This window comes from Crinia signifera, chromosome 5, assembly GCF_055691185.1.
Source record: "Crinia signifera chromosome 5, ASM5569118v1, whole genome shotgun sequence".
In the NCBI taxonomy this organism is placed as follows: domain Eukaryota; kingdom Metazoa; phylum Chordata; class Amphibia; order Anura; family Myobatrachidae; genus Crinia; species Crinia signifera.
This window is the reverse complement of record NC_139221.1, coordinates 35,645,340-35,663,437: the sequence shown is the minus strand read 5'-3', so window position 1 is coordinate 35,663,437 and position 18,098 is coordinate 35,645,340. Positions and strand designations below refer to the sequence as shown.

General features: G+C 48.7%; 1 protein-coding gene across 4 annotated transcripts in view; it reads right to left on the bottom strand.

The window, feature by feature from the left end:
• The window catches only part of CPQ (carboxypeptidase Q), a 435,363-nt gene that overhangs the window by 404,705 nt on the left and 12,560 nt on the right, over positions 1–18,098 (bottom strand). For 2 of the 4 annotated variants that reach the window (XM_083187006.1, XM_083187009.1), the window contains exon 1: positions 11,859–11,884. The exons of the other annotated variants lie outside the window; for them this stretch is intronic. In XM_083187006.1, coding sequence (XP_083043132.1) covers positions 11,859–11,869 — 11 coding nt within the window. In that variant the 5' untranslated portion in view covers positions 11,870–11,884. Of the gene's footprint in view, positions 1–11,858; positions 11,885–18,098 lie in introns of those variants that run through there. 4 annotated transcript variants of the gene reach the window in all.

The window sequence follows — 18,098 nt, the reverse complement described above, 5'->3', positions numbered from 1 at the left end:
TGCATCATTTCATGCATCTTATGCCACACAAACACATAAGTTGCAGGAGATGCTTGAGATATCAGCCCCACACATACAATCTAGATCGTGGGCTCCGTGCTAGGAAAGCAGTACCTTGCGACCTTTCTACGAGGCCACGCCCCCATTTTTGCCACTGTGGGGGCATGGCTAGAGGCTCTGTCTGCAGGAATAGACACACAGCGTCTATTCACGAGTGACGGGGGGGGGCGACGACACACTCCCAACTGCCGGCCCCGGGTGGGACGTGGGAAAATCCCAGAAAACCTGGACGATCCCACGAAAAACAGGACAGTTTGGAGGTATGCATATCCAATCACAGGGAGAAAGCAGCCCATCAATTCTCTAGAAACAAGTGGCACCCCTGAAGCTCCGGGCACCAAGTGCTCACAGTTCAGCCCTGCCATACAGATGCCTCTACAGTGGCTGCACTTTAACTGCCTGCTCGCAAGGAATGGTGTATTACATCTGCTAGACAGTTTAAATAATGTGGGGTCGGTATCCGCCAGAGCAGCAGAAACAAAGCAATACACAGTGAGAGTTATTTATTTCCATGATTGCACTAAGCTGGTATGAGGAAAATGGATGCGGAAAGCATGAAATTGGAGCACGGATACATTGTTCACATTTATGTGAATTCCTAACGTCTGAGAACACGGGATTACAGTTTATAAGACAGGAGAGCGGCTACAACCTGGAGGCCTATATCCATTTTCATAGTCTATTTAAAACGTGTATATTTCGTTAACACAAGTACACACCACTAAGATAAACCAGCTCACGTTGTAGTTCTTACTAAATAAAGGTTTATACAAGACCTAAAATATTCATTAATGTAGCAGCAAGTAGCCTTGATCATAGCCTTTTGTGTTTCCTTTTCTTGTGAGGTTATAAAGAAAAAAGAAAAAAAAAGTCGGTACTCTTTACCTAGAACGGCGCCCGTCGCGGGCATCGCGGGTACATTTATGGCTACCCGCGACGCGACCGACGCGATGCCCGCGATTTTCCCATTGAAAACCATGTTAAACCTGAAAGATCGCGTCGGTCGCGTCGCGGCCGGCCATAAATGTACCCGCGATGCCCGCGACGCGATGCCCGCGATTTCCCATAGGGAACAATGTTAAAAGGCAGATTGACCGCGATTTTACCGTTAAATGCCTCAATGACCGCGATTTTGACATAGGAAACAATGTTAAATGGGCCACAGAGCCCAAATAGTCCCCCTGAAGTCTTAAATGGCCCCCAAAATTTTTAACGCCACCCCACGATCAACGTGAACCCGAAGCGTGGCGAGCGCAGCGAGCCCCGCGAGGGGCGGCGGTACGCGTCCTACGACCTTTTCATGCCCTACTATCCACGTCGGCGTGGAGTTGAGAATAGAATAGTGTGGCGAGCGCAGCGAGCCACCGAGCCCGAAGCGTGGCGAGCGCAGCGAGCCCCGCGAGGGGACGCGGATACCTTCACAGGTAAACGCGTCCCCTCGCGGGCTTCACAGGTGTCCGTGGCGACGCGGACACCTGTGAAGCCCGCGAAGGGACGCGTTTACCTGTGAAGGTATCCGCGTCCCCTCGCGGGGCGCGCTGCGCTCGCCACGCTTCGGGCTCGGTGGCTCGCTGCGCTCGCCACACTATTCTATTCTCAACTCCACGCCGACGTGGATAGTAGGGCATGAAAAGGTCGTAGGACGCGTACCGCCGCCCCTCGCGGGCTCGCTGCGCTCGCCACGCTTCGGGTTCACGTTGATCGTGGGGTGGCGTTAAAAATTGTGGGGGCCATTTAACAATTCAGGGGGACTATTAGGGCTCTGTGGCCCATTTAACATTGTTTCCTATGTAAAAATCGCGGGCATTGAGGCATTTAACGCTAAAATCGCGGTCAATCTGCCTTTTTAACATTGTTCCCTATGGGAAAATCGCGGTAATCGCGGGTACCCGATTTTGATGTACCCGCGATTTACCCGCGATTACCGCGATTGCCGCGATTTTACCCGCGATCCCGCGATTTCAATCGTGGGCGCCGTTCTAGGTAAAGAGTACCAAAAAGTCTTATTATAAATATATTCAAGTATGATTACATATATATTTCAATAAAGACTTGTCACATGTACACACCCAGAGGATTAGCACTCAATGTACACTATGATGTGTTAAGGTGAATACACACTAGTCGATTCGCACCATGAGCCATATCGTTAACTATTTACCTTGAACTTCCAGGCACACCATATGGGTGTGGTATAGCGCACAGACAATGTCTAGTCAGAACACCAAAAGTTAGACATGAATTACTCCGACATTGACACAAGTAAAATGTTGATATGGGAAATCAATAGGTTTACATGGACACCGTATAAGTGTACCGCGTCCGCTCGCTGTACTTCGGGCAGGGTGCCTCGCTGCGCTCTGCACAATATTCTATTCACTCTCTCTATGCCCACTGGGATGGTAAAGCATGAACATACCGGTTAAAAAAAAGGGTTGGTTGCCAGGATATTCAGTGAGTTGGTATGTTTAACTAATCAATGTCTAACTAATGCATGTCTAACTTTTGTCAGTGTCTAACTAATGCATGTCTATCTTTTGTCAGTGTCTAACTAATGAATGTCTATCTTTTGTCAGTGTCTAACTAATGAATGTCTAACTTTTGTCAGTGTAACTAATGCATGTCTAACTTTTGTCAGTGTCTAACTAATGCATGTCTATCTTTTGTCAGTGTCTAACTAATGAATGTCTAACTTTTGTCAGTGTAACTAATGCATGTCTAACTTTTGACAGTGTCTAATGCATAAAGGTTGGGGTTGGTTCCTGCACACTGTTCCCAGTTGGTCAGGGCTAGCTGCTCCACTCGCCGGGAGAACGGTCCGGTTGGTTATTGCAGTTTAGGGTATATTTGGTGCAGCGCTCCGCCCTTTTGTGTGGAGTGTCGACGTGTATAATGATAAGGAGAATATATGTATTTATATAAATATAAATACAAATAACACTGGTTTAAAATAACATTAGTGCAATATTCCGCAGACGGTAATATACACAATTGTCACTGGTGGGCAATAAGGGGGGTAGGGCAAAGGGGTGCACACCAGGTGTGAGGCCTGGGTGCCGGGTGGAAGGGGGGTGGGTTGGGGTCCGGTTGGTGGTATCTTCAGGTGTGGGGATTCCAGAGGTGGTGTTGATCGGGTAGGGGTTCGGGTTAGGGATGCCGGGCCACCGGTGGATACAGGTGCGGCGTCCCGCTTGCCTGTATTTCAGAATGTCCTTTGCTTGCGCTTGGGTTTCAGGTTGCGGCTTGAGTGCTGGTGGATGGGTCCTGGCCGGCGTTCTTGACTGTTCTACCGGAATGGGTGATCGCAGTGCGGGTGGCCGGGGTGAGGGTGAGCAGTTCCCGGGATCTGGTCGCTCCGTGTGCCTCAGTCGCTGGCCGGCTCAGCTGATCAGGTTTTCAGCTGTTCACCGTTGACCTTATCAGTCTGAGTCCGCGGTCGGTGACGTGGAGCGTCTGACACGGGTCACAGTCAGGGGTCTGCTGGTGTGCGTCTTCCCGCCGTGGGTTCCTGCCGACGGATCCCAGTTACTCACTTCCTCTCGTCCCCGGCATGCTGTACTTCTCTCCCCGTCTTGCTTCACTCTTCTCCTCGCGCTTGCCGGATAGGAGCGTCTCCCTTGTCTGTGCTGGATGCCGCACGTTGATGTCCTTTTCTCCGAGTATTCTCTCACGTCGGTGGTCTAGCTTTTGGTGTGGGTGCTGCTCTCTGTGGGTGTCCTCCAACGCGTTTCGGCCTGGATTGGCCTTCTTCTAGGGAAGGCCAATACAGGCCGAAACACGAGCGCAAGCAAAGGACATTCTGAAATACAGGCAAGCAGGACGCCGCACCTGTATCCACGGGTGGCCCGGCATCCCTAACCCAGACCCCTACCCGATCAACCCCACCTCTGGAATCCCCACACCTGGAGATACCACCAACCGGACCCTGATCCACCCCCCACCACCCTTCCACCCGGCACCCAGGCATCACACACGGTGTGCACCCCTTTGTCCTACCCCCCTTATTGCCCACCAGTGACAATTGTGTATGTTATTACCGTCTGCGGAATATTGCACTAATGTTATTTTAAACCAGTGTTATTTGTATTTGTATTTATATTTGCACCTCTATAGTAAAAACCTTTGAATCACACCATTCTCCTTATCATTATACACCGTCGACACTCCACACTAAAGGGCGGAGCGCTGCACCAAATATACCCTAAAGTGTCTAATGCATGTCAATGTCTAACTACTGCATGTCTAACTGTTGTCAGTGTTAAACTAATGCATGTCTAACTTGTCAATGTCGAACTACTGCATGTCTAACTTTTGTCAGCGTCTTACTAATGCATTTCTAACTTTTGGAAATGTCTAACTAATGCATGCCTAACTTTTGGCAATGTTTAACTTTTGGTGTGGACCTATTGACTGTCTGATTAGACATTGTGGGGGAAATTTACTAAAGGAAATTTGTAAAAAATAGGTGTATTTGTATTTAGAAATACACTTATTTTTGACATGTACAATCCCGAAAATATGGCAATTCGTATTCGTATTGATAGCACATCAATACGAATAGCCGTATTTTCGGGATAGTAAATGTAAAAAATAAGTGTATTTCTAAATACAAATACACCTATTTTTTTTACAAATTTCCTTTAGTAAATTTCCCCCTGTCTGCCAGCCATCTAGAACCCAACAATATAGTGTGCACACACTGAATGATTAAATGATATTGTTCGATGTAGCATACCTCCCAACTTTTGCATCTCAGCAGCCGGGACGCTAATGCTGTGCGCCGAAGGCGCCCCGAAATTTTCGGGGGAGTGGCCTAATTTGGGGCGTGGCCTATGCTCGCGGCTCTTCCGCGAGGCCACGCCCCCATTTTGCCGCTATGGGGGCATGACCCAGAGGCTCTGTGAGCCTCTAGCCATGCCCCCAGCCCCCTGGCTGCGGGAATAAACGCTGTGCGCATGCGCACAGCGTTTATTCCCCGCTGCTTAGCAGCTGACAGGGGGGACTCCCAACAGCCCCCCCACACCGCGGGACACTGCCGCCCGCGGGTGGGACAGCGGGACAGGCCCTGACAATCGGGACTGTCCCGATAAAATCGGGACTGTTGGGAGGTATGATGTAGTCACTTACAATAAGCCAAAATGAGCTGCATTCAAAGGCGATTGGGGGGAGGAGAATTTGCTGTGAGCAATTCCCAAATAGCTCACAGCGACTGTTCTTTTAGTACAAATAAATGGAAATACAGTCAAGTTAATTAATTGAAGTTTAGTTAAAAATTGTTACACTATAAAATAGTCTAGAGCTGCAACCAAATATTCAGAATTTAATCATTTGAACTCATTTTATTTTGTTCACTGTGGTATTCCCTGCTGCTGTGATATTTTCGGGTGCTCAGACCTCAAAAAAGCTGTACAAAACAAGGAAAAATATCACTGTGCAAGGTAACAGAATTATTTTAGCATGCAAATATTTATTATAACATCCTTAACAAACAATATACAAGACACACTTCACAATATACAAGACACACTTCTTCAATTTAAAAAAAATCACTTTACAAATATAATAAAAATGTGTGCTAATTGGATTCAACTACTGTTAGTGTAGGTATAATATTAATTTGCCTGGCATAGTCCTTGAGTGGGATAATATTGTCACTGGTAGTTTGGTTAGAGTCTAAAGGGGCATACACACGGAGCGAATTTGTGCTATTTTCATTTTCTAAGAAATCTGACTAGATTGCTTAGAAAGTTTTTCTTTAATTAAACCACCACTTCCAAATGGATTAATATACTGGAGACATACTTAGTTAGAGCCGTGTTGTTAGTACAGTTAGTTAGGTTCACGGTCTGAATTTAGTATAGCATGCAGTTTGTGTCCGCTGTAAATGAATACTGCATGCAGCCTTTTAGTTCAAGAGAGATTAGGGGGGAAATTTACTAAAGGAAATTTGTAAAAAAAATAGGTGTATTTGTATCCAGAAATACACTTATTTTTGACATTTACTATACCGAAAATACGGCAATTCGTAGTCGTATTGATGTGCTATCAATACGAATATGAATTGCCGTATTTTCGGTATAGTAAATGTCAAAAATAAGTGTATTTCTGGATACAAATACACCTATTTTTTACAAATTTCCTTTAGTAAATTTCCCCCTAGGTCTCAGTGTAGGACCTCCCAGGTACTTCAACTCTGTCTCTTAAGCGTTTCCCTGCCTACTGTACGTATCCTCTGAGGAAGTCGCTGATGCTAAGAACAGGTGGGTAAACGCGTTAGAGACAGAGTTGAAGCACATTGATGCTATATTATGAATTTGTTATAATGACACCACTGGCTTGGGTGGCTAGAAACACATGCATGATGGTACTTACTTCAGATGCCGTGTTAAAGGCACAGAGTAACATTCAATTATGGAAATGAAGCTTAAAATGACAAGAAAGAGGAATACAATACTGTATACAGCACATACTTTTACTCAGTGATCCCTAACAGGACAGAACCTTTTTAGCACAAAGTAATTATTTTTGGAACACAGAGTCCTTCAATCAAATATCCATGCAACTTATGCATTATATTGGTAATTATTTTTGCAAATTATAACCTAGCCGGGTTTCTGTAGGGGTGCGTTTATGAGTGAGGTTACCCCTCGGCGCAACAGTAACGACTGCCTTCCATTTTGCCTAATTGTGTTGTTCAAAAACTTTCTTTCATTGAAACACAGGGGTTTTTGGTGCACACTGGGTTTTTTTTTTTGTTTAAACTATTTTTTTATTTTTTGCATTACACAGTTGAAAGAAAAAAATGTAATACCGTTAGTTATAATAATACTGTGAAACATTGCTATGTATTAGAAACCTTGATATACCACATTTAATGCTTTCTTAACCCCTTCAGTGGCAATCCCGAGAAGTTTCCAGGCTGTGCCTCAGTGTCCAGTCTGGCAAGCCTGGAAAATTCTCAGGATTGCCACTGTTTAGAGCCGGGCTCCCTCCCCTCCGCCGCGCCTCCTCCTCCCCCCTCTCCTCCGGATTTTCTATTGAAGTCCCAGGCGCCGGCTTATGACAAGCCAGCTGCCGGGGACAGGGACGGGGTGCAGGTGCGCAGGTCCGGGCAGCCGCTGATTGACAGTTCAGCGGCGCTGCCCGGACCCAGGGAGGCAGTGGTGTGTTTTTTAAGGGAGCGCTCCCCATAAAAAACTCACCCAGTGGGGAGCGCTCCCAAAAAAAAAAACACCACTGAAGGGGTTAAGGTGACAATTTTCTAAGATAAAACATCTATGGGATGTTGCTCATAGCAACAATTCGGAGTCTATTATCTTCTAGAAGGTGCAAAAAAAACAAAGGAGTTAAGCATTAGCACCGGATATGTGACTGGCAACATTTTGAATAAGATGATTCAGAAGTCAGAAGTTGTTAAATAATGGGAAATACATTAGGATTAAGGAATGTTGAGGGGAAAGCTTGATGCTAGGTAGATTTAGCACCTCTCTTATCTGAATCACCTCCCTATACTGTATCTAAGAGTGTGTGATTTACTACTTAGATAAAGAGCACAAGCAACAAGAATGTGGAATAACACTAGGGATTGCCTTACAACACACTTATTTTGAATATGTCACAATGTTGTGCCTGGAGTCACAACATCACTACTCACATACCTCACATCACAACACTGGCTTTGACATCAGCGGATATGTTCAAACTAATATAATCATGAGTGGACAGGATCACCCTCATCTCCTGAAATACTCTGTGCTACTAGAAACACTCAGTATCAGATTGGCTGGTGGCACCCCATATCAGCAGGAAATGCATGTTGAATCTAATAAGGTGTAGTGTTTGGTATCCAGTCTGCAATGTCTAGGTCAACAGTCACTAGATCGCCCACTAATGGTCGTTAGTGAGAAGGCCAACACCGAAGACTGGTTAACATACACTAGGTTGACATTGACAGTAGTCAACACATGCAAAAGGTCAACATAAATATGGTTGACATAAAGATGGTGGCAGATGCCCAATTAGTTTAGTGATAACACTCAGGTGCATGAAATGGAGGGAAAATACAGGGAAAGAGAAAAAAAAACATTGTTTTCCCCATACACCCTGAGGTGTAGGTGTATGATGCAGTGATAAGGGAGCAGAAGTGATAAAGTGCCTGGTACTTTATCACCGGCCAATCAGCTCCTGACTGTTAAGTTAAAGGCTGGGTTTAAAAAGGGACAGTTAGTAGCTGATTGGCCGGTGATAAAGTACCAGACACTTTATCACTTCTCCTCCCTTATCACTGCTTCATACAGCTACCCCTGAATGAAATCAGTAACCAGATAAACTGGAGAGTGATAAACAACCAGTCAATCAGCTCCTGCCTATCATTTTTCAAACCCAACTTGGAACATGGCAGTTAGGCAGCTGATTGGCTGGCTATTCACTGCATAAAATAATTCAGAGATATTGGTTACATATATTTGCGCAAATGTAAAATTCAGCCCCCAAGCCATCATTGAGGCTTCTCTGTATAATAGGTTCCTATTGTTATGACAATAGAGGGGATACCCTTTCACTGCGCTGTAGTATAATTAAAAGTTGGGCAGCAGCTATGTATGTCCCCCCTGTTAGTGGGGGAAAAAAAGGGAAAATAGCAAAACAGGTAACAAAGTGCGCCCTATTAGAATATGTCCACCACCATAAGAACTTGTGACAATATAGATCACAATACAACAGATTTATTATGTTATAAGTATAAAATGACAATAAAACATTTTGTTCATCTGTGTGGAGTCATGAGTTCAACAACGGTCAACAGTATAAGGACACCCAACGCGTTTCGTCGTTAAAAACGACTTCCTCAGGGGTAACCGTCCGTAGGTAACCTAACCTCTTGGAGAAAGAGGTTTCCTTCTCAGGTGAAAAAAAGCCTTTCAATTAGACTCGATATATAGAGGAGTGGACCCTTTTGTAGATCTCAATCCTGATGCCACACTGCATCTAAAACAAAGTCAATTTCCGTATAAAACAGGGGAAATAAAAGAAATATCCGGGGAGGATTCAGATAGCTCCTTATAGTAGTAAATCTGTTGTATTGTGATCTATATTGTCACAAGTTCTTATGGTGGTGGACATATTCTAATAGGGCGCACTTTGTTACCTGTTTTGCTATGTTCCTATTGTTATATCGAGGTCCAAGGTGAACATGGTTGACACAGGAAAAAGTCAACACAAGTTTTTCCTGATTTTTTTTTTTCCACAAACTTGATCAAACTTTACCATCCCAGTGAACATAGAGGGAGAATATAGTTTGCTGAGTGCAGCGAGGCACCATGCCAGAATCATGTTGAGCGCACCAAGCCAAGCGAGGGGACGAGGTACATCAATACAGTGCCCATGTCGATGTAGATACCAAAATAATGTGAAAACCCTGTGTCGGCCATGTTCATGTTGACCTTGTCCATAGGTCAACATTCTGTCAATGTTGACCTACTCCCTGTCAACCATTAGTGGTTGACCACATATACTATAACCGTAATGTTCATTCTAACACCCTGCAGTTCCGCTTTCCTGCCCGAGGTGTCGCTGTCTGCTGTGGTGTTTAAGCAGTCTGATTTGTATCTCAGTACAGACCAGACTGTGCTAGAAGCAATAATGCAGACAGTGACACCGCATTTATTTTGAAAGGTGCAAGGTGCTAGAATGAACCACAATTAGTGTGACTATTGTCAATGTTTTATTCTGACATTTCCCTTTAAATAAGATTAAAACTATTAGCACTTTCAGGCATAAAATGTTCTGTTTAGCGGTTCGATTTCCAAGGGTATAAATATCATGTTAATCTATAGTTACAGCTCTGACACTAGTTTGACAAGTTTACAATGTAGTGATATCAGAAGATCACGGTATTATGTACACTCGCTTGAAGCGGTCTTAGAATGAATGTCATCATTATCCATTATTCTCAATAGAATCTAATAAATGCGATAGTAAAGCTACGAAATCGTGTTATTTCAGATGTGACCTCAATTTACTGTAACCAGTGTTCTGCCGGACAGCAAATTGCTTCCTTTTCCTAGGCACATCTCCCAGACTGACTATGTGATTACTTTCACTATGTGTAACCTTAGCATAAAAAGAATCATTACAATAAGAACAGAATGGTCCTGTGATTACTTCTCTAGACTAGAACAGCATTACAAATGTGATATCAGCTATCCAGGCTCCACGGGGGCTCATGTTGATGATTACTAACGAAGCGGTTTAAGTAAATGCGCCGCCTAACTAACATTTTCTTATATATATATCGCTTTACAATTGGAAATAGTGATAAAACAAACTGGGTAGTAATAAACAGACATAGGTAGGAGGGCCCTGCTCACAAGCTAACAATTTATAGCACGTTTCCCAAATCTGATAGTGGCCGGTGTGTCAGCTGTATTTTAAACAATCACTTTTGCATAGTAAGAACAGACTGTCTTAAGGCCCATACACATTAGACAAGATTGGTCACAATATCGTTGAGAAAGGGCTTTCTGGACGATATTGTGAACAATATTGCCTAGTGTGTACGCTGTGCTTCGTTAAGGATGCGCGATCCCTTAGCAAAGCATGTTCAGATGTGGGAGGAAACCGGAGAACCCGGAGTAAACCCACGCAAACAAGGGGAGAATATACAAACTCCGCACAGTTAGGGCCAAAGGCGGTATCGAACCCATGACCTCAGCGCTGTGAGGCAGTAATGCTAACCATTACACCGTCCGTGATGCCCTGTGTATGCACTTGCCAATGCCGGTCCCCCTGCCGCCAATATCGGCGTTGGCAGGATCATCCTAGTGTGTATGGGGGCTTCACATTTAGAGAACTATGTACTATGCCTTGGGACAGAGATAACGTACCAGCCAATCAGATCATGTCTGTCTATATTTTCAAATAAAGCCTGTAACATGGCAGTTAGGAGCAGAATGACTAGTACTCTCTCTTCAATGCTTAGTAAATAAGAATTCAAGTACAAGCAAATCAGCCATAACTGCCATGTTACGGGTTGTGCTTGAAAAATGACGGTTGCCGATGCACCTTAAAAAAGATAGGCTGAGCAGCCAGGGTGCTAGCAAAGCGATCGCACTATAGTGATGCAAATGCCAATTTTGTAATGGAGGGCAGTGACCCAGCATGCGGGCGGCCTTGTCCTGTGCTGCATACCTTCATGCTCCCGCCACAAGAACTACAACCCAAGCTGAATTAGGCCCTATACCCCAAATGTTTCTAGAAGTTCTGTAACCAATATGCAGATGCCTACATTGTTAGGACAGGATACACAGTTATCCGCAAACCCTTTACAGTTGAGTGATTAGCTGTCACCTGTATATGGTGATGGTCTTGTGATGGCGCTCACAGAGCGGATTTATTGTCAAAGTAATTGACAGACAGACATTTACCCTGTGGACGGCGGGCTGGGGGGGGGGGTGCACGGGTGCTGGGGACAGCCCAGCAGCTTACCTTGGTGCTGGGCTTTCCCCCAGGGCGGTCCTAGGCTCAGGTGCAGCGATCGTCGGTCCCGGCACTTGGAGATGATGTCATCTCCAAGCGCCGCCCCGTTTACACTGCGGGTAGGCACCGCAGTGTAAATGAGAAAATCCCGGATCCGACCTGGCTTGGATCTGTGTTCCAAATGCTGGGTGGGATTCAGGATTTGGGTGTCAAAGGGGTATTAGAGACAAGCATTCCGTTTCTGCAGGGTGACAATATGTGAATGTGAATGACTTCAACAATAAAACAAAATAAATCAAGTGAAGACAAGTCTACAAACTTACAATATATGCATAGTTGCATTAAACTGGTATTAGCCATAAATGAGTCAGTCTGCACGTCTTGTAATCCCTCAATTACTGTATTTCCCAAAAGAGCTGTTTGTTTCACTGTTTCCCACTGTTGTTATGTGGGAACTCAGCAGCTGTCATCCTCTGAGTCTGCGCTGGGAAGATAGGAACCTGGAGCGAAGACTAAAATTGCAAAAATGAGATGTCAATGTAACAAAGGCAGGAACAGCCAGAGTACTTACTAGCAACTGGGGTTGCTGAAGAGAGGGAGATAAACGCCTGCGTGCACAAAATTCCCTAAAAGCACACGGGGTACTGGAACAGAGGGTCAGCGGAGAGGGAGGTTCTGGGAAAACTAATACATTTATTACGATAGCAATGTCTGCTGCTCTGGCTGCCATATGGGTCTACTCTGATGCAGTCGCATTTGTTACTCTGATTCACTGGCTGCTGCTGTACCAGCACTATGTAATGATCAAGCAGGAAATGACGGTACTTATCTGGGCACCAACTAAGCTATTTGCTTAGTTTCCTGCGTCCCCTCGCGGGGCTCGCCATACTATATAAAATCAACTCCATCTCAATATGGCTAGTGGGGGTATGAGCGTACTAACTATAGTGGGCGCCCAACTAACATATAAGTATCGAAATGACTTGTAAATGAGGGGTAGATGTATGAAGCAGTGATAAGGGAGAAGTGATAAAGTGCCTGGTACTTTATCACTGGCCAATTAGCTCCTAACTGTCCCTTTTTAAACCCAAATTGTAACTTAACAGCCAGGAGCTGATTGGCCGGTGATAAAGTACCATGTACGTTATTACTCCTCCTCCCTTATCACTGCGTCGTACATCGGGTTGGGATCGTTTGGTCTACAGCAAATTGGTCGACAAGCATTAGGTCAACACCGTTAGGTCGACAGGTAAATAGGTCAACACAAGCAATAGGTCGACACAAGCAATAGGTCGACGTGGGGTTTTTAAAAAAAAAATTTTGCCCCGAATGTCGACATGGACACAGTTTCCAGTGCACCGCATCGCGCGCAATGCTTCGGGCACACTATTTTATTCTCCCGCCACGCCCTAGTGAAAGGTAGGGCATGAAATATCGCCTGTTGGCACATGTCGGCTAAAAAAACAGTGAAAAACCCCATGTCGACCATTTGACTGTCGACCTAATGCTTCTGTCTACCTAGACCCATGTCCACCTAGACCAGGGCTGGGCAATTGCGGCCCTCCAGATGTTGAGGAACTACACATCCCAGGATGCTTTGCATTCGTTTTGCTATGTGGCCATGCTGAAACTGATGCAAGGCATGCTGGGATGTGTAGTTCCTCAACATCTGGAGGGCGGCAATTGCCCAGCCCTAGACCCATGTCGACCTAACAGTGTCAACCCAATGCTTGTCGACAACTTGCTGTAGACCCAATGACCGTATCCCTGTATATCTACACCTGAGTACTGAAATAGAGCACCGTCATGGTTCTAGAAGACTAAAGGCCCCCATACATTACAGTGATTTCACCCGTTCACGAGAAACCTCCAACTCGGACCCCCCTCCCGGCGGCTGGGAACAGGGGTCACATGCAATAGGACCATATGTGATCCTGCGGATCAGGGGAAAGCGGGTCAGATAGCCATACACTGCTGCCATACACACTATGCAATATTTCTTAACGCTATGCACAATAACGTGATTGTAAACAATATTATTGTGTACCCACTAAATCATTAGCAATGATCCTGCGGGTCCTTAGTGCCTTCCAGTCATACACGTTCAGCGGGCAGGAATGGATTGGCAATAGACAGTACAGGACAGATTCCTTGAGGAGAGGGGGAGGGGGACACACAGGTACGGGCTTCGGGACTGCCTGTGGCTGGGAGAGGATAGAGGATGACAGACTGGTGGTGAGGGTGTGAGCTGGTAGAGGGTGGCATGCTGGTGAGGGTGTGGTGAGGGGGTAGAGGATGGCATGCTGGTGTGGGTGTGAGGTGGTAGAGGATGGCATGCTGGTGTGGGTGTGAGCTGGTAGAGGGTGGCATGCTGGTGAGGGTGTGGTGAGGGGGTAGAGGATGGCATGCTGGTGTGGGTGTGAGGTGGTAGAGGATGGCATGCTGGTGTGGGTGTGAGGTGGTAGAGGGTGGCATGCTGGTGTGGGTGTGAGGTGGTAGAGGGTGGCATGCTGGTGTGGGTGTGGTGAGGAAGTAGAGGGTGGCATGCTGGTGTGGGTGTGAGGAGGTAGAGGATGACATACTGGTGGTGTGGGTGTGAGGTGGTAGAGGGTGGCATGCTGGTGTGGGTGTGGTGAGGGGGTAGAGGGTGGCATGCTGGTGTGGGTGTGAGGAGGTAGAGGATGACAGACTGGTGGTGTGGGTGTGAGGTGGTAGAGGGTGGCATGCTGGTGTTGGTGTGAGGTGGTAGAGGGTGGCATGCTGGTGTGGGTGTGAGGGGGTAGAGGGTGGCATGCTGGTGTTGGTGTGAGGTGGTAGAGGGTGGCATGCTGGTGTGGGTGTGGTGAGGGGGTAGAGGGTGGCATGCTGGTGTGGGTGTGGTGAGGGGGTAGAGGGTGGCATGCTGGTGTGGGTGTGGTGAGGGGGTAGAGGGTGGCATGCTGGTGTGGGTGTGAGCTGGTAGAGGGTGGTATGCTGGTGTGGGTGTGGTGAGGGGGTAGAGGATGGCATGCTGGTGTGGGTGTGAGGAGGTAGAGGATGACAGACTGGTGGTGTGGGTGTGAGGGGGTAGAGGGTGGCATGCTGGTGTGGGTGTGAGGGGGTAGAGGGTGGCATGCTGGTGTGGGTGTGAGGAGGTAGAGGGTGGCATGCTGGTGTGGGTGTGAGGAGGTAGAGGATGACATACTGGTGGTGTGGGTGTGAGGAGGTAGAGGATGACATACTGGTGGTGTGGGTGTGAGGAGGTAGAGGGTGGCATGCTGGTGTGGGTGTGGTGAGGGGGTAGAGGGGTACTTGTTTCCTATCTGGGCGCCAAGGTTTTCTACGTACGGCACCGTAATGAAATCGGATCGCATCGCATCGTACACATACACGATATTGAACGATGCGATGCGATGCGATGCGATCCGATTCGATTTCCCATAGGAAACAATGTGAAATGGCTCAATTTAGCCAATTTCTCATAGGAACAATAGTAAATGGGCCAAAAACACCCCTGAACATTGAAATGTCCCCCCAAAAGTAGTTGACGCCACCCCGCCATCAACGTGAACCCGAAGCGTGGCGAGCGCAGCGAGCCCGCGAGGGGCGGCGGTACGCGTCCTCCGACCTTTTCATGCCCTACTATCCACGTCGGCGTGGAGTGAGAATATAATAGTGTGGCGAGCGCAGCGAGCCACCGAGCCCGAAGCGTGGCGAGCGCAGCGAGCCCCGCGAGGGGACGCGGATACCTTCACAGTTATACGCGTCCCCTCGCGGGCTTCCCAGGTGTCCATGGCGACGCAAACACCTGGGAAGCCCGCGAAGGGACGCGTTTACCTGTGAAGGTATCCGCGTCCCCTCGCGGGGCTCGCTGCGCTCGCCACGCTTCGGGCTCGGTGGCTCGCTGCGCTCGCCACACTATTCTATTCTCACTCCACGCCGACGTGGATAGTAGGGCATGAAAAGGTCGGAGGACGCGTACCGCCGCCCCTCGCGGGCTCGCTGCGCTCGCCACGCTTCGGGTTCACGTTGATGGCGGGGTGGCGTCAACTACTTTTGGGGGGACATTTCAATGTTCAGGGGTGTTTTTGGCCCATTTACTATTGTTCCTATGATAATTTGGCTAAATTGAGCCATTTAACATTGTTTCCTATGGGAAATCGAATCGGATCGCATCGCATCGCATCGCATCGTTCAATATCGTGTATGTGTACGATGCGATGCGATCCGATTTCTCTACGGAGAATAGCATGGTGCGCAATTAACTTAGTGGGCGCCCAGATAGGAAACAAGTACCGGTAGAGGATGGCATGCTGGTGTGGGTGTGGTGAGGGGGTAGATGGTGGCATGCTGGTGTGGGTGTGAGGAGGTAGAGGATGACATACTGGTGGTGTGGGTGTGAGGAGGTAGAGGGTGGCATGCTGGTGTGGGTGTGGTGAGGGGGTAGAGGGTGGCATGCTGGTGTGGGTGTGAGGTGGTAGAGGATGGCATGCTGGTGTGGGTGTGGTGAGGGGGTAGAGGGTGGCATGCTGGTGTGGGTGTGAGGTGGTAGAGGGTGGCATGCTGGTGAGGGTGTGGTGAGGGGGTAGAGGATGGCATGCTGGTGTGGGTGTGAGGTGGTAGAGGATGGCATGCTGGTGTGGGTGTGAGGTGGTAGAGGGTGGCATGCTGGTGTGGGTGTGAGGTGGTAGAGGGTGGCATGCTGGTGTGGGTGTGGTGAGGAAGTAGAGGGTGGCATGCTGGTGTGGGTGTGAGGAGGTAGAGGATGACATACTGGTGGTGTGGGTGTGAGGTGGTAGAGGGTGGCATGCTGGTGTGGGTGTGGTGAGGGGGTAGAGGGTGGCATGCTGGTGTGGGTGTGAGGAGGTAGAGGATGACAGACTGGTGGTGTGGGTGTGAGGTGGTAGAGGGTGGCATGCTGGTGTTGGTGTGAGGTGGTAGAGGGTGGCATGCTGGTGTGGGTGTGGTGAGGGGGTAGAGGGTGGCATGCTGGTGTGGGTGTGGTGAGGGGGTAGAGGGTGGCATGCTGGTGTGGGTGTGGTGAGGGGGTAGAGGGTGGCATGCTGGTGTGGGTGTGGTGAGGGGGTAGAGGGTGGCATGCTGGTGTGGGTGTGAGCTGGTAGAGGGTGGTATGCTGGTGTGGGTGTGGTGAGGGGGTAGAGGATGGCATGCTGGTGTGGGTGTGAGGAGGTAGAGGATGACAGACTGGTGGTGTGGGTGTGAGGGGGTAGAGGGTGGCATGCTGGTGTGGGTGTGAGGGGGTAGAGGGTGGCATGCTGGTGTGGGTGTGAGGAGGTAGAGGGTGGCATGCTGGTGTGGGTGTGAGGAGGTAGAGGATGACATACTGGTGGTGTGGGTGTGAGGAGGTAGAGGATGACATACTGGTGGTGTGGGTGTGAGGAGGTAGAGGGTGGCATGCTGGTGTGGGTGTGGTGAGGGGGTAGAGGATGGCATGCTGGTGTGGGTGTGGTGAGGGGGTAGATGGTGGCATGCTGGTGTGGGTGTGAGGAGGTAGAGGATGACATACTGGTGGTGTGGGTGTGAGGAGGTAGAGGGTGGCATGCTGGTGTGGGTGTGGTGAGGGGGTAGAGGGTGGCATGCTGGTGTGGGTGTGAGGAGGTAGAGGATGACATACTGGTGGTGTGGGTGTGAGGAGGTAGAGGGTGGCATGCTGGTGTGGGTGTGGTGAGGGGGTAGAGGGTGGCATGCTGGTGTGGGTGTGAGGTGGTAGAGGATGGCATACTGGTGGTGTGGGTGTGAGGAGGTAGAGGGTGGCATGCTGGTGTGGGTGTGAGGTGGTAGAGGGTGGCATGCTGGTGTGGGTGTGAGGAGGTAGAGGATGACATACTGGTGGTGTGGGTGTGAGGAGGTAGAGGGTGGCATGCTGGTGTGGGTGTGGTGAGGGGGTAGAGGATGGCATGCTGGTGTGGGTGTGGTGAGGGGGTAGATGGTGGCATGCTGGTGTGGGTGTGAGGAGGTAGAGGATGACATACTGGTGGTGTGGGTGTGAGGAGGTAGAGGGTGGCATGCTGGTGTGGGTGTGGTGAGGGGGTAGAGGGTGGCATGCTGGTGTGGGTGTGAGGAGGTAGAGGATGACATACTGGTGGTGTGGGTGTGAGGAGGTAGAGGGTGGCATGCTGGTGTGGGTGTGGTGAGGGGGTAGAGGGTGGCATGCTGGTGTGGGTGTGAGGTGGTAGAGGATGGCATACTGGTGGTGTGGGTGTGAGGAGGTAGAGGGTGGCATGCTGGTGTGGGTGTGAGGTGGTAGAGGGTGGCATGCTGGTGTGGGTGTGAGGAGGTAGAGGATGACATACTGGTGGTGTGGGTGTGAGGAGGTAGAGGGTGGCATGCTGGTGTGGGTGTGGTGAGGGGGTAGAGGATGGCATGCTGGTGTGGGTGTGGTGAGGGGGTAGATGGTGGCATGCTGGTGTGGGTGTGAGGAGGTAGAGGATGACATACTGGTGGTGTGGGTGTGAGGAGGTAGAGGGTGGCATGCTGGTGTGGGTGTGGTGAGGGGGTAGAGGATGGCATGCTGGTGTGGGTGTGGTGAGGGGGTAGAGGGTGGCATGCTGGTGTGGGTGTGA